Source organism: Pelobates fuscus, chromosome 9 (genome assembly GCF_036172605.1).
Source record: "Pelobates fuscus isolate aPelFus1 chromosome 9, aPelFus1.pri, whole genome shotgun sequence".
Lineage (NCBI taxonomy): Eukaryota > Metazoa > Chordata > Amphibia > Anura > Pelobatidae > Pelobates > Pelobates fuscus.
In genome coordinates this window covers 79,898,816-79,915,407 of record NC_086325.1, presented here as the reverse complement: position 1 = coordinate 79,915,407, position 16,592 = coordinate 79,898,816, and the positions used below count along the sequence as shown (strand labels likewise).

The following is a 16,592-nucleotide window of genomic DNA, read 5'->3' as shown; positions in this document are numbered from 1 at the left end:
AAATATACGATAGTCAATTCATTAAACATAGATCTGCACACCAGTCAAGTCATAAGACTTGCTTTTGGATATAGATATAAATTATACATGATGTGTACATGGCCAGCTGGTATATTATATTATATATACACACACACACACGCACCAGAAATTAGAGTTAAACACTTGACTTTGATGGCGGAAGCGGAAAAAGTTGTCATTCAGTACTGTACCTACCACTGATCTTACGCAGGAACTTGGACATGGATATCCCAGTGCTGCCCTTACAGTAAAGTTCTCCCTTTAATTATTCACCACCCTAACACATTACCATAAACATTAACCCTTTACATTGAACCATCACTAACCATTAACTACTACGCTTACACTAAAAATGAATCCCTACAAAATGTTACACCAACCATAACCTAATATCATGCAATATAAAACATACGGAAAACAGCAAAGCATGTATTAGAGGAAAACCATACCATCACGAATGACCAGCACAGGGAAAACTAAAACGTATCTAAGTGAAATGGAAGAATGATACTGACAAAGAATAAAAGGGAGATATTAATAAAATAATGTGTTACCCTTTTTCCTGTTCCCCTGCCAACAGGAGGGTGGCACTCAGCAGCTTGTCGAATTGTACAGAGCATGATTTCAATCAATGCACTTTCCTGTTTGTCTGTCAGTGCTTCATCAAAAGTGAAAGAAAAAAATAATAATTAAATACCGATATCTCACATTTCCTTAAATAATAATCAGCCAGGTACATATAGTATTGGCACTGCAGTGCTATGTAAACACCCTGGATAGTAACTAAATGACTTGGTAAATAATGTATATTTTTCAATATGAATGAAAACTTTGTTCATCAAAATAGTTTGAACAGAAATAAACAAAAAAACAAAAACAAAGCTATTCCACCGAACTGAATTATGCTTTTGTTAGATTCTGCCAAATACTGTTTACATATTTTCATTTCAAACAAAATTTGGCAGCTTTTATTTTTCACCTGTCACTTATTCTTGGTGAGTGAGGGGTTAAAAATGGAAGTTGCAGGGAGTAAAACTTTTACATGTTTTTAAATGCTCAAAATTTTAAAGGGGGAGGGGTGGGGGGGCAGTGGACGACAGTATGTCAATCCCTTCTTGGCTTGTATGTTATATTATTAGCACCCACCCGTTGCCTATGGGTGGGGAGGTGTCCTGGGTGAACCTGTACTTAAAGGAACACTCTAGTCACCTAAATTACTCTAGCTAAATAAAGCAGTTTTAGTGTATAGATCATTCCCCTGCAATTTCACTGCTAAATTCACTGTCATTTAGGAGTTAAATCACTTTGTTTCTGTTTATGCAACCCTAGCCACACCTCCCCTGGCTATGATTGACAGAGCCTGCATGAAAAAAAAACTGGTTTCACTTTCAAACAGATGTAATTTACCTTAAATAATTGTATAATTGTATCTCAATCTCTAAATTGTACTTTAATCACATACAGGAGGCTCTTGCAGGGTCTAGCAAGCTATTAACATAGCAGGGGATAAGAAAATCTTAATTACACAGAACTTGCAATAAAGAGAGCCTAAATAGGGCTCTCTTTACAGGAAGTGTTTATGGAAGGCTGTGCAAGTCACATGCAGGGAGGTGTGACTGGGGTTCATAAACAAAGGGATTTAACTCCTAAATGGCAGAGGATTGAGCAGTGAGGCTGCAGGGGCATGTTCTATACACCAAAACTGCTTCATTAAGCTAAAGTTGTTCAGTTGACTATAGTGTCCCTTTAACAGTCCCCACCAGCAGGCCATGGGAAAGACACTATGTCCACCCCACTTTTCTATTTAGAGCCTATACTAATATGGGGTTTATATTGACCACCAAAGAGATTTTATTTCATGCTTAGATTGGGAGATATCTCTCATAGTTAATTTAACCCATTGGGTGGGGGGGGGGGGGAGGGGGGTGAGGGGGAATGGCAGGGAGAAGAGCTCCCCACTGCTTATATTTTTAAATGAACCAATGACAAGGAGGGAGCTGGTAATTAGGCAAAAGCCAAATGGGCAAGGTGAAAGGGTGAATTTTCATTCATGGGCACTTTGCTTTTCAATCATTTCATGAATATTGCTATTTGTTCATTCGTGATTCATGTGAATGAACAGTGTGAAATTCAAATGAAAATGAATGTCCAAGTCTTATAACCAGCACATTATTGACAACATCTTTGTTGTTCCCCATTTATCAAACAGAAAATAAAGCTGAAATAGGATCACACAAGTTACAGATTATTGAATCTGAAGAGAATACAATAGTATTTTTTTTAAAATTTGAAAGCTAAAAATATGTTGACACTCATAAATAAAATTAGATGGGGTACGAGAGGCTACCTCTGAGATTTGGGTGCACATATTATTCATTAAAGGGATTAAGAGGAGATGTCAAACATTACAAACAGATTCATGGTGAAATTGTAAAGTTCACAGGATGGAAAATTACTATAATTATACAATTGCTAAAATAGTTATAATTGGATCTTGTGTGCAATCTGCGACACTATATTCATATTACAGACGTTTGCTGCGACAGAACCTAAAATAAGTAAAAGAAGCAATAACAAGGCAGTTCAGCATGCAGGGCATATTCTATAAGGAACAATAAAACATTGCAAACAATAAAATGCCTATTGATGACACACTCACCCTCCTCTCCATTCAATGGATCATCTAACAAGAGGCTGTTCATACATTCCCAGTCCTTTAGAAGTTCAGTGGCACAGTCCCACATGCTGTCCACAAGGTATGCTGCATGTTCATGCAACTATCAAACAAGACCACAAAGATTACATAAACCTATATATTTGCTTACAGTAAAAAAAATTGGATTAAGCACCCATTAGCAAAGCAAAAAACTTAGGCAATTTCAAAACATGAATACAGCAAGTGAACACTCTTAAAGGGACACTATAGTAACCAAAACAACTAAAGCTTAATGTAGTTGTTCTGGTGTCTATAACCTGCCCCTGCAGGGTTTTTAATGTAAACACTGCCTTTTCAGAAATAAGGCAATGTTTACATTGTGGTCCACGAACACCTCTAGTGGCCGTCACTCAAACGGCCACTAGAGGTGCTTCCTGGGCCAGTGCATGTTAAGCGACTACACGCTCTGCGTGGATGCACAGAGTCTATGCATTTCTATGAGGAGATGCGGATTGGCTCAGAGTGGCGTTTTGCAGTGCATGCACCATGGCATACCAATGCTTTCCTATGGGAATGCATTGGATTGGCTGAGATCATCAAGTTTGATGATCTCAGCCAAGGGGGCAGAGCATGGAGAGGGCCAGTAGCGACCTAACTCGCACAGTGCTGGAAAAGCTTGGTAAATCATCTTTTTAACTGGGGACAATGGGGGCAGGTGAACTAAAAAGCTATTTAGACCTATAGTGTCAAGAATGCACATTTGTATTCCTGACACTATAGTGTTTCTTTAATAGGGCAATTTATTATAGTGAATAACATCCAAACCAATTTGTAAACAAAGGTTATAGTAGGAATTAAATACATGCAGACTAATGATTACATCTTTGGGAAAATGTTGGGAAAGAAACAACCGTTCTCTATTTTTTTTATTCCCCATTGGCAGCTTCATTTATGCCAACAGCTCAGGTACAACCTCATTTTTATTTTATTTATTTTTTTGCATCACCAACACAAATTAAGCAACACATGTAACTGTGCATATCATGAAATGTTACCTCGCTTTCCAAGAAGAAGAATACCAAAGTTTTAACAAGGTTTGCATTTGGGCTCAGTCTTCCTCTTCTCTTCATTATACCATCCTCTTCAGGATCTCGACAACTAAAGAGCCTGTCATTAAATTTAAAGAAAATGAAAAAAAAATTAACAAAAACTCACACAACAAATATTACAGCAACAAGGTGTGGCTTTAGGCCATGCACTTCAGGAGCAGAGCTGCATTTTGAGTGGGGCTCTCTTGCAATAAACTGGACATCAATACAAAACTTATCTATGTAACCTTGCTAAATTAGGCTCCTGTGGCTATGCAGGTCTAACTTCCAGTTGTAGGGTGCACAACTGTAAATTAATTATTCATCGCAACAAGGCACAAAATGTTTTATGCATATCAAGAGGAACAGGGTTCTGTTGAATAATAGAAAAAAGTATACATATCTGCATACGAAATGCTTTAGCTTTCATGGTAAAATAATATAAATGTCAGCCAATGCATTAAAAGCATTTTAACTTAATGAAGTGGTTTGGTGCATAGATCATACTCTTGCAGTCCAACTGCTCAAGTTATCTGCCATTTAGGAGTCAAACCACTTTATTTCTGCAGCCCTGGCCACACATTCATTGGCTGTCCATCATACATCCTCCCTTTAAACTTCCTGGAAAGATTCATTTTAGAACCTAGAGTTTAACTAGGCTTCAGTAGAATGTTTACTATAGGACTTGAAGAAGAATGGGGGCCTAGTAGCCCCCCTGTGTAAGATAAGATAGGGATCTCCTAAAAGGCTGAAGAAAAACTTGTAAACATGGAACAATATATTGTAAGCATTTTATTTCCTCCCATATACTTTTAAAAAAGATCCAGTATTTAAATATGTTATACAATTTTTATTTTACCAACATCTGTTTTTATTTATGTTTTTACAGATTCTAAATGTGTTGGGGTATATTCATTAAATAGTTACTTAATTGTTTAGGCATAAAAATAAATATTATATAATGCCTCTCCGTTTAAAAAAAATAAAATAATAATAATAAAAAAATGAAAAACACTGTAACAGAACTTTTGCCTGGGAATAATTATTGCTACCGGCCCTTTAAAAGCTAACCGGGCACATATACAACAACAGAGACCATGGATATAATTGGATATGCTTACCTGGTTCATGGGGATTATTCATCATCACAGTTCGGGACTTTTACCAGCATTTGTTTATTTATGCGACCCATACGGTATGGACTCAGCCCTCATTAAAACGAATGCAAACTACCGAACACCGGACCACCCTGCTACCCAATTATGTGGTATTTTACCTCCCTGATCGGCACATACAACCCCTATGAGAAACGCACGAACTCTTTGTTTCAGTTCCTGGGTGGCCGCCATTTCTGGACTTTTACACGTGTTCGCGGCCATCTTAACTCCCGAACAGCGGTGATTTGCCGTCGAGTGTCTGGAACTAAAATCGGACACTCGAGTCGGCGAACACCGCTTAGACCTCCATAACACCGTAAATTCGTGCTAAAACTACCGACCGTCCTGCCGTTCGGTAGAAAGACTATACAACATACAGGGATTCTAGCGACCATCAAGATATCCACGGCAAGCTTTTCGGGACTTTTTACCGCACGAACGAGGACCGAACTTTAAAGCTCCATAACTCCCGAACCCCTTAACCGAATGGGATGATTTTTTAATATGTTGTTCCCCCAGATTAGGGCTATCTGGGGATACTGGATTTATGAATGTACCCCAAGTATTTGTGGTACATCCAAAACTAGGGTAAAAATGTGTGCTTGTTAATTATGTTAAATGTTTATCTGAGGGGAGGAGATGTGTGGGTTGAACACTGTCTGTTATTGTTTACTGTGCTAATTATGTAGGTGTCTCCCTTGCATGGGCAGAATCACATAAAAGGAGAATGCTTGTCATTAAAATTTAGTTCTTCTTGACCCTTCAAAACTTAGCCTCGTCTGCATAACCACCTTGCTCTTTTAATAGCTATGCCTGACTCTTCTCTTGGATCTCGTGGATGGGAATAAGTAACTCCACTACTATACAGCAACTTGCCAGGAAAAAGGACGTCTCCAACGGCTGATACCCTCTCACTACTAGGGTAGCCGTTACAAACACATTGACTTTAGACTGCCTAGCAGTATCCAGGACATTTGTAGTAGGCATAAAGGATTAAGAAAAGATAGAATTTTAGTCAGTTAGAAAGATAATTTTAACAGAATGATGAAGGGCTATCACACTTATATCAACAGTCAGTACAAGACCTATTGTGTAATTTTAATATATGCCACATGTAATCAAAATACATTTCTACAATATATTATGTGGCATGTAGTCATCAATAACAGCAGTGTTATTTGTAGAGAACGTTTGAACAGAATTCTTACTTTTTGTAAAGGAACTCTCCAGCTGCAACAGCTACTGGTCGATGGGCTGAATAAACCAGATGGTAGACATTTTCACAGTCTTCAGCAGTCAGAACTTCATCACTACTTCTACAAAAAGGGGAAAAAAATGTTTTAAAGTAACGGTAAGTCTCAAAAAGATGCAAATATGCTGTATTTATATGAGAAGGTAACTCCTGTAATTTTAATGAGCAGGTGGGTTGCAACAAAACAGCCTCAAAAGTAAGCAGTTGTTTGAAAGATTTTCCAATTAATTGAAAACAGGCTTCCTTGACCTTAGATGAATCATAACTGAGAATTGCTCTAACAGCACAAGAAAAGAAAAAAACAATAGAAAAAAAGTTATAATTGTACTTTACAAGAATTCCCACTATATTGCAGGATTAAAGGAACAGGGATACTACATCCAGACCACTTCGATGAGATTAAGTGGTCAGGGTGCCAATAGTGTCCCTTTAAAGGGAAAAAAACGAATTACACTGGAACAAAAACACAGCACAAATTCTAGATTTTCCTATGATTCATAAATTGCCTCCGTTTGAGGCATCCAGCTTGAACTTGTGAGAAGAAAAGTATTTCATAACAAATTATTCTTCACAGCCTAAAAACGTATTTTCTGAATACCGTTTTTATTTTATCTTGAGTTGCAAATAACTGCCAGTCCATTATTTCTGCATGGGCAAGAATATTTTAGCAAATGTCCAAATTCAGAAACACAAATATTTCCTGATGCAAACGTCCCTCATCTATGCAGAGCACCAAGCGGGACTTGCTCTGTGTAATGTATTCTTTATTTGTTCATGTAATACATGCCCCTGCCTTAATAGTCGCATAAAGCAGCATCAAACAAGTCAGGATAAATACAGCGATCACACAGTGTTAACATTTTGCCAAAGCAAAAACACACAATTCTGTGAGAAAATTAAATACCCCACCACCCCCCCAAAAAAAATAAAAAAATAAGCACATGAGAGAATATAATGAAAGACAATGAGGATGGGGATAGGAAATTGGATACATCAAGGTGAGGTGAGTGTTTACTTGCAAGCAGAAAATGTTAGAGGAGTAGGATATGAAAAAAGATGAAGGGGGCATACAATAACACCACATTTTTTTCTTAAAACTGTCAACACTAGAACAAACTTACTGTAAAACAAGTGTGAGAAGCTTTATTGCTTGTACTGCAACATCATATTCCTTGTCCAGAGTCATTGACACAATTCGATCCTACAGATTACATAAATGAAATTTAAAAAAAAACGTCAGTGGCGTGAAACATAGGCATCCTTAGCAATTCTGATTACCATTAAAATATTTACCTTAAATCGACTTGTGAACAGCTCAAGTTTGGAGTTCAGCTCTCGATTGTAATAAAGTCCTTGCAAAGCTGTCAAACATTTCAGTCGCACCTCCCCTTGCTAAAATAAAGCAAAAACAACATTAAAAAGAATTCTCATAGAAGTAAATATATTAAATAATTTTTTTTTTAAATATACTAAAAGACAGACATTTCTATTATTAGAGAAACAGCATTAGGAGAGTAGATGTTGGCACGCTGGTAAAATTGTAAGCAACTCTCGTAGTCCCGTGTAAAACTAATTTGGAGACATTCATTTTCCTACCAAAAAAAATATATTAAAACAAAAATAGAAAATTATATAGGAAGGTTTGGCTTGATTTGGGCTAAGAATACCACCACATAATTTGCTATTAATAGCACACCAACTCCAGAGACCCTAATGGAAAGAAACCTTCCCCCCACTACTGAAACAAACCAATAAGAATTTAAAAAGTTTATGAAATCTAAGTTTGTCTTAGTCGGAGAGATTATCCTTAGGGCCTACATACTACCTAAATGGAGCTACATATTTAGACTAGTCCCTATAAGATGCCTGCAAATTTGGCTAAAAATGTTAACACACTGCTTACTTGCATTTTACATGGTTAGGAAAAAGACCACAAATAAATGGGAAGATGCTATCTGGAAATATTAAACATGTTAGCATGGGACTGCCAGATATTTATAATGATTATTTAGCAAATAGACTGATGCATGCCATGATTACAACAACAACAACAACAACAACAAAACAAAACAATCACAAAAAAGGAAAGATGGAATCAAAATAAATGGATCTTTCTATAGTTAAAGATATAATATTATTTTTGTCACAGGGGAAGAAAACAAATATATATATTCTTGTATTATTGACATTAAGGAATATAATTGAAAATTGGAATATAATAAAAAAAATAAAGTTAGAAAGGGGGTTTACGGGGTCTCACCTATATTTAAAAATTGTGGTAGCAAAGACAGAGAATATTAATTTGGGAAGCTTGTGTAGATGCAGTATCTCCGCAATAGCATATATAGTTACCCACAGAAAAATCAAACCCTTCCCTAATCCCCTAGAAAAATAACTATTTAATTACTTGCATGTTGGGGAGTACCTCTAAAAAAGTGTAGAGTTTGAAAGCAATAGAAGGCATGGAAGCTTTACTAAGACAGAATATATATATTTATTTATTTATATTTTAATTTTTTAATTTTTTAGATAGACCCAAGTAATATACACATTAGGCCAAAGAAGAGAACCTATTGCTGAAAAAACACAAAATAAAAGCACTTTCAATCAAGATACTCAGTCTTAACTTGAGAGAGGCACAGTACAAAGTACAACACAGATTGTAGTAACTGCTGGAGATGCGGAGAGGATATGTGCAATTTTGAACACATATGGTGAATCTGCATCTTTGTAAGATTTGGGGTTTCATTTTTTGGATTTATTAATAGGGAAGCTATTTGGAACAGAGTTTCAAATGTCCCAATATATCTCTACTCCACCTGAAGCTAAAGGAAATGTATAAGGACAAACTCCCTATAGTATAAACAGACTGACAGCTGCAAAGTTGATGAGAGCCAGAAATTGGAAATCATTACATATCCCAAATCGGGATGGCTTAAAAGAACAAATCATCTGGCAACGTAGGATGGAACTTGGCTTCACAAGGCTAATACATTTGAGATCTTACAAAGTAGATATGTGTGAATATTGGATAAAAAGATTAGACCCCAGTTAGGAGCTTGAAATAATTTAAAGATGGGATTTTTTTTTTGATTTTTTTTTTACAGGCATATCCATTTGTATTTTTTTCAGGACTTTTAAATCTCATTTAGATATTATAAGATAAAAGTAAATGTACTATGCATATGTACCGTATATACTCAAGTATAAGTCGAGTTTTTCGGCATATTTTTTGTGCTGAAAAACCCCAACTCAACTTATACTCGAGTCAATGTCTGTATTATGGCAACTTACATTGCCATAATACAGACAAGGGGCTGTTGGGGGCTGTCAGGAAGCTGTTACTTACCTCTCCTGCAGCTCCTGTCAGCTCCCTCCTCCGCGCCGCGCCGGTCCGGTCAGCTCCCTCTGCAAGTCCCACTGTAAGTCTCGCGAGAGCCGCGGGGTCAGAGCGTTGCCACAGGTTACCGTGGCAATGCTCCGCACGGCCGCGAGACTTACACTGGGACTTGCAGAGGGAGCTGACCGGACCGGCACGGAGGAGGAAGGAGCTGACAGGAGCTGCAGGAGAGGTAAGTAAACACTTCCTGCCAGCCCCCTCCTACACAGCCAATGCCACTGGACCACCAGGGAGTGAGAGCCCCCCTCCCTGGCCAGCTAACAAGCAGGGAGGGGGGACAAAAATAAAATAAAATAATAATAAAATAAAATAAAATAATAATGAAATAAAAAATAATAATATAACAAAAAAATATTAAAATAATAATTAAAAAAAAATAAAAATGCCGACCCCCTACCAAGGCTCTGCAACACATACACTAACACACTCTGCATCACACACACTCACACTGCATTCATACACACACTGTAAATGAATATTCAATTAATATATTTTTTTTAGTATCTAATTTTATTTAGAAATTTACCAGTAGCTGCTGCATTTCCTACCCTAGTCTTATACTCGAGTCAATAAGTTTTCCCAGTTTTTTGGGGTAAAATTAGGGGCCTCGGGTTATATTCGGGTCGGCTTATACTCGAGTATATACGGGTATGTATTTGTCTTTTTATGTGTTTTTTTTTAATGAATATAAAAAATATTTAAAAAAAAAAAAAAAAAAAGAAAGGAGAAGAAAATATATATTGTCAGTAAAAAAAATTAAATTAACATTTGTTTTGAGAAAAGAAGAGGGAAAAAATTGGCTATTCCTGGCAACAGGGTTACATTAATAATCAAACCTGAAAAGCAGTGATAGGCAAGTGCTGGGGGGCAGGTTAATTCCAAATTATCAATGTGGCTTAGAGGAGGGTGGTACTGAAATTATTTGATATTAAACTGGGAGTGGTACCATATGTTTACATTTTTAAAATTACACTACTTCATAGCAGAAAAAAAAACTTAAAAGGAGCTAAACATGGCGATGGTACTGAAGACTTGATGAAAATATAACTTTTGAAAGTTTCCAGAAAACATAAAGCTAAAATAAAACTGCAAATACAATATTATTCCCTTGCTGTCATGATATATGCAAACATACCTTATCATGCATAGTCCAGCCAACATATTTTAAGTAGCTGTCATTAAGAAAGGCATCACTATACATTTTCATCCAAACACCAATTTCTTCAATACAAATTGCTCTGATTTCTGCAATAGCATCCCTGCAAAAAAAAAAAAAAAAAAAAAAAAAGCACAAAAATTACATATTTGAAAAAACAGAGACTGGGCAAAGTAATTATTTTGTACTTTGATTATAGATTACCGGTATCTGTGAACAAAAACTCCTTTAAATATTGCGTTCATCATGTTTTCGATTTCATCTTGGTTTTCTTGGAGCTGCATTACAAAAATAAACATGTACCTATGAGCTCGCTCTGTTACGACAGTGATTTACATATAAAGATCATTTAGCACAAGTTGTGTACACCACGCTAATTAAACACAAGGAGACAGCACGGTGTACAATTTAATATTTGTCAATTAGAAAATGTTTTGTTTTTTACAATGCTGGTCAATTCCTTTTTTTAGTTTTATTTAGCACTGTGCACACATTAGATGCAAAAGAAACCACTACATTTTATTACAAAAAATTATGAATGCGTACATATGCCAGTCTACTTAAAGCAAAAATATTTGTACTAAAAAAAATTTTTAAAGTGGAGTTGGATTACAATATATCTGAATGTCTAAAAATAATTAACATGTGTGTTAACAATTACATGGATTGGCTCTGTGACATAGACTTTAGTTCATTCAGTAGTCACTCTAAGCTAACAACCAGCTTCTATTATGCATAGATTTCCACTTAAGTTAGATCATTTTTATTGGGTCTGCTACAGAATTTCATTGTTGACTTCCACATCTATAAGCAGTTGTGTTGTTTTGGAATGTAGATTGGAGCTAGCATACTATTAGTTATTTCCTACTAAGTGCATTTAGAGATAGGAATTATATAAATGGATGTGCACAATTATTTTTTCATGTGAGCAGTTGTAATCCTTTGATAATAAGTAGAATCTGCCATTTAAATATGTGCATTTCAGCCACTTTCTTTTACAATCATATTTAAGGATTAATAGTAATGACATTTCAGTGAGATAATAGACAATGCATATTAAGTGCTGTACAAATAATATCCACAATAATCAATTGTATACAACATAAAAAAAAGAAAAAAAGAAAGAAAAAAAACAGCTTTAGACAATATCTTTCTATAGTCTGACCTCTTTTCGTTTCTGCAATAAAAGCTCCAGTCTGTCATTAGCTCGTTTCCCAATCATCTTGTTTCTTTCCGCCTCATACTGTCTTTGTGTATTGTCCATGTTAATACTCAAGTTAAGGGCCACATTAACCAACGCGGTCATTAACTTCATAGCTATAGAAAAAAGAATATGTTTTTAGTAATCATAAATATATCTACATACATAAGCAAATACATGCTGTATGTACACATACAGAAGAGCAAGCACACTGAATCAGAAAAAAAACAAAACATTGAATAGTTGACAGTGTCATTAAGATTCTCATTCCCATTGACAGAGCAATTCCCAGTGAAAGGCACTGGCTCTTGTATCTAGGCATACTAGAGAGGGTGTTGAAAGAAAGCAAATGTGAAAAAAACCTTACACCTAATCAATCATGTGTCTAAGTGCAACTCTGGAATGTATCAATGCTTCTGTTTAAATGGTAAAAACAACAGAAAACTGACTTACACTGGACAAGTTAGAAAGAGAAAGATGCCACAAACGCCATACCAACGGAGAACACTAATTGAGTTTACAAAACATATAAAGAATAATACAACAGAACGTAAATCACAATTTGTTAAGAGGCTGTATCCCTAACACTACAGTGTCCCTCTGCTCCTAAGCCCCCCAAGGCAATGAAAGGGTAAAAAAAAAAAACACCTTTCCTTTTTCACTTTCCCTATTCTAGCGCCAAAGTCCCTCGGCTCCTACTCCACCTCCTCCATCATCATGAGAGGGAACCTAATGTGCATGCGTTGCAAGCACTGCCCACGCAATAGGCCTTCCTCATAGGAAAGCATTGATTTAGAAGATGCTAGACGTCTTCATGCACAGCATGAGGATGTTCAGCATTGTTTCACAGAATTAAAATTCAAGAAACAGCAGGAAGTGCCTCTAGCTGGAAGACTGCGCAGTCTTAATACTGCAATGTAAACATTGCAAGTTCTCTAAAACTTCTCTACAGTTTTACTTAGCAGGGTTAAGGGACAGGAACACTTCAATGAGATAAAGTGGTATGGGCACCTATAGTGTCGCTTTAAGAACTCTCCATTCTGGTAGAGAATTGCATAAAAAATGGAATTTAAAAAAAAAACCTTAATAAAGTACAATGATTTACTACTAACCTGCTAAGGTGCTTGTATGTCGAAATGCTCGCACTTGAGAGTCAGAAAGTCCAGTGAGAAGGGAAATAACAGTGTCCATCATGTACTCGTCATATATAATGCTGTATTGACATTGGCGAACCAGGACTCCAATGAACTCACAAAAACTGTATTTGAATTTCTTCCACTGAGGACCAGCCATAGTTAATGGGTAATCTCCACTATCCTACATTTAAAAAAAAAATTAATAAAAATTCAAGCACTAAATTGAGCACAAATGCTACTTGATGGCAACGGTAAACCAATGTATTAACATATTTCAGAGTAGATTTTTGAAAACACTGAAGCTTTACAAAATACCATGCACAGATTGTGAATATTAGTGGCCACATACATTTGGAAAAAAAGAAAAAGAAAAAAAAAGGTTACTGCAGTACCTTAAACAGTTTTATGAAACAAAATACTTTAACTATGTGCAGCAAGCAGAGAAAAGTTAGCAAAATATAAAGAGACAAAAAAATAGGGCAGCATTAGTAGATGTGATAGTGCTACAAGTGGTTTGTTGAAGGACAAGGAAAAAACAAACATTTTGGGTTGCTCTTTTCTTAATGCATGATGTACTTGCAAGGGCATTCATTAGGCCTTGAGAAAGAGGAAATTTGTATTTTGCTGTTAATTTCTACATTAGTTACGGTTACAGTTTACGGTTTCCACTGCCCTTGGTGGATACATTATATCACTTTTCTAACTTCAACCACAATCTTTAGCATTATATTGGGCTGATCATATTTGTGGTTATATGTCTCTATTATACTTTCAAAGTAACAAATATCTAGAAAAGTCTTACGTAACTTTTATTCAAGATATAATAAAGTTTTATTTATCCATTTTCTAGACCTGTTGGGAATTTCACTCCACCTGTTTTTTTACTCATTTGTGATCTAGGGTTTATAACCCCCTTTTCTGTTCCTAACAGTTCCTTTCTTTTTGACAAAACATATTTAACTAACATTTTTTTGAAATCCACCTATATATAAACATGTACAATAAGTTTGTAGCATTTATCAGCTAGTAAGAGTTAAAATGCCTAAAGGTCCAGAACAGTATACAAGTCAGATTTAAAAAAAAAAAAAAAAAAACCTTTAAATTACCTCGTCAAATTCTTCTGTCATTCTTCTAATTATTTCCGAATTTTGCATATGGCGGAACATGTCTCCAGAGACAACACCTTGAAGAAAAGAAAAACAAAAAACAGTTTTAGAAGAATAACCAATAAATACAGTGTGTATAATTTGATGAAATTGGTTATGCCTCTAGTTTTTTCTTCATAATGTAGAATTGTCAATATATTTTAAACATTTATAAATGTGTGTTGGCTGGGCATTTTAACAAACACATGCAACATAAAAAAAGGACAAAACTGACATCAGACAGGAAATACAATCAAGACATATGAGTTATTGTTATTACCTTTACATCCTGAACACTGAATAAAGAAGTTGATGAGATCAAGCAGTGCTACATCTTTATTGTGTTTATATGCTTCGATCCAGTCATCTACAACAGACTAAAAAGACAGGAAGAAAGCCAGTTAAGCACACAATAATTCTATATTGAGAGCTTGAAGATGGCACGCATAATTATTTTTTTTTTTCAATAATGCAGTCACAAACACCTTACTTTAATACATTATGGACAATTTAGGGACACTGCAGGCATTGTGTATACTTCATCTCATTAAACTAGCAATAGTATCTGGAGTCTCCTGGTACCATCATTTCATTACACAATAAACAATATTTAATATTTTAATGCTAAATGTGAGTCCCCAGCAGTCCATCCCCGCAGTGCTGCTTTGGCTAAGTATTATACGGAGCGGCAATAAGCAGCTGGCATTGGCTGCGAGTGACAGCTGACTGGTTTTAACCTATCAGAGCTCAAACTGACGGTGTGATGGGTCTGACTACAAGAAAGTGTGTAATCTCTGCCTTAGCCACACCTCCATAATGGGCCGGACTGTGGGTTGCCATGAACCCTTATTTAGTGTTAAACTGCTCTATAGTGGTTTAACACTGAAGGGAGGAACAGTATCAGGGGGACTCTGGGCACTATAAACAATTCAAAGCGATGTCCAGAACTGCATGGATTTACAACATGTGTAGCTGCAAAATAAAATCTGACAGAATCCTAAAGAAGTCTGACTTGTGCATTTGATAAATATGTCAAAATATACCTTAACTAATAAAACCTAGGTCAATATGGTGTGGTAGTAACAATATTACACCTAGCAAGATTTCATTTATAAACAAAATTCAATCAACCCATCAAGGAAATCCTTGATAATACTGCCATTATGAGCACATCATATTGGCTCTCCAAGAGGCCTATTTGGAACTTAGAGTCTACCAACTTGCGTCAGCCACTTACAGAACAATAAGAGTTTGTATCTCTAATATGCTTATTACCAGGGCACAGAAAGACATTTAAATGCCAATTTACCCAAACAGTCAACTTTACCAAGTATCTCAGCTAATTATTAGGAAAGAAAAAGTCCTCACAATTAAGACCATGTTGATCTATATTAATCTTATGTTTAGTACAATATCTTCAATCCAATATAAGAACACTTTTTTAGTGCTTATTAGTACAAGGGATATCTGTGTCAAGCAGAAAAACACAAAATAAGATTTTCAATCACATCCCTAAAGGCACAGGGTACTGTGCATAGCCCTAGCATAGAATATTACTGACTAGAGCTGCAACAACTAATTAACAAAATCAATACTTTGATTATGAAAATCACAATCCCAATTCATTCCTTTGTACTGTTAATACTTTCTTATACAGATTTATTCTCTCTCAAAAGTGGTTGTATTCCCAGGGACCACGAGTACAATACAGCCAATTCCCAGCCATAATAGGTTATGGGTTCTATTATGGGACTCTATCCCTGCTGACATTTCTTCTTTCTAGGTGAATCCTCCCCTTCTTTCAGTTATTCTGCAGTTGCCAAGCTCAGTTTCAGGCCGGCCATCAGTACAGCTAGGCCTCAGGTTATGGGTGGGTGGTTAGACTACAAAGAAGTGGATGGTTAGGCTACACGGTGTATGGAGGAGATCCTACTGTGGAGCCGCATGTGTGTAATATGTGTCTTTGTGTACTCTGCAATTGGGATGGGTGGAATCAGTGTCTCACGTGGAACATACAATGTATTAATAGAAAGGTCTAATGAGTTCAAAATCTAAAAGAGTACTGTTGATCCTGCCAAAATATAGGTCCCTTAACCCCTTAAGGACACATGACATGTGTGACATGTCATGATTCCCTTTTATTCCAGAAGTTTGGTCCTTAAGGGGTTAAAGGTGATGCTCGTGATAGCAAAGTACGTGTTCTCTTATTGTTGGTACAATGAGGGTTTTTTTTAGCTATATTATATATCCTAAAGGGACACTCCACTGCCCAAATACAAAATAAATAAAAATCACTGTTTTGTAGACAGACCCCAAATGAAAAACCTTACATACATTAAATTGTGCATTATTTACTGGGGTTAATCTAAAACTTAGATTA

At 36.0% G+C, this 16,592-nt stretch overlaps 1 protein-coding gene across 2 annotated transcripts in view; it reads right to left on the bottom strand.

Annotated features, from left to right (window-relative positions):
• Nucleotides 1-16,592, bottom strand: part of STAG2 (STAG2 cohesin complex component) — an 80,800-nt gene that overhangs the window by 19,885 nt on the left and 44,323 nt on the right. For both annotated transcript variants that reach the window (XM_063432108.1, XM_063432109.1), the window contains exons 6-17: nt 14,493-14,589; nt 14,174-14,250; nt 13,044-13,248; nt 11,896-12,047; nt 10,935-11,008; nt 10,710-10,833; nt 7,468-7,566; nt 7,296-7,375; nt 6,131-6,238; nt 3,733-3,844; nt 2,681-2,798; nt 576-679 (exon numbers count right to left, since the gene is read on the bottom strand). In XM_063432108.1, the coding sequence (XP_063288178.1) occupies nt 576-679; nt 2,681-2,798; nt 3,733-3,844; nt 6,131-6,238; nt 7,296-7,375; nt 7,468-7,566; nt 10,710-10,833; nt 10,935-11,008; nt 11,896-12,047; nt 13,044-13,248; nt 14,174-14,250; nt 14,493-14,589 (1,350 nt within the window). The remainder of the gene's footprint in view (nt 1-575; nt 680-2,680; nt 2,799-3,732; nt 3,845-6,130; nt 6,239-7,295; nt 7,376-7,467; nt 7,567-10,709; nt 10,834-10,934; nt 11,009-11,895; nt 12,048-13,043; nt 13,249-14,173; nt 14,251-14,492; nt 14,590-16,592) is intronic.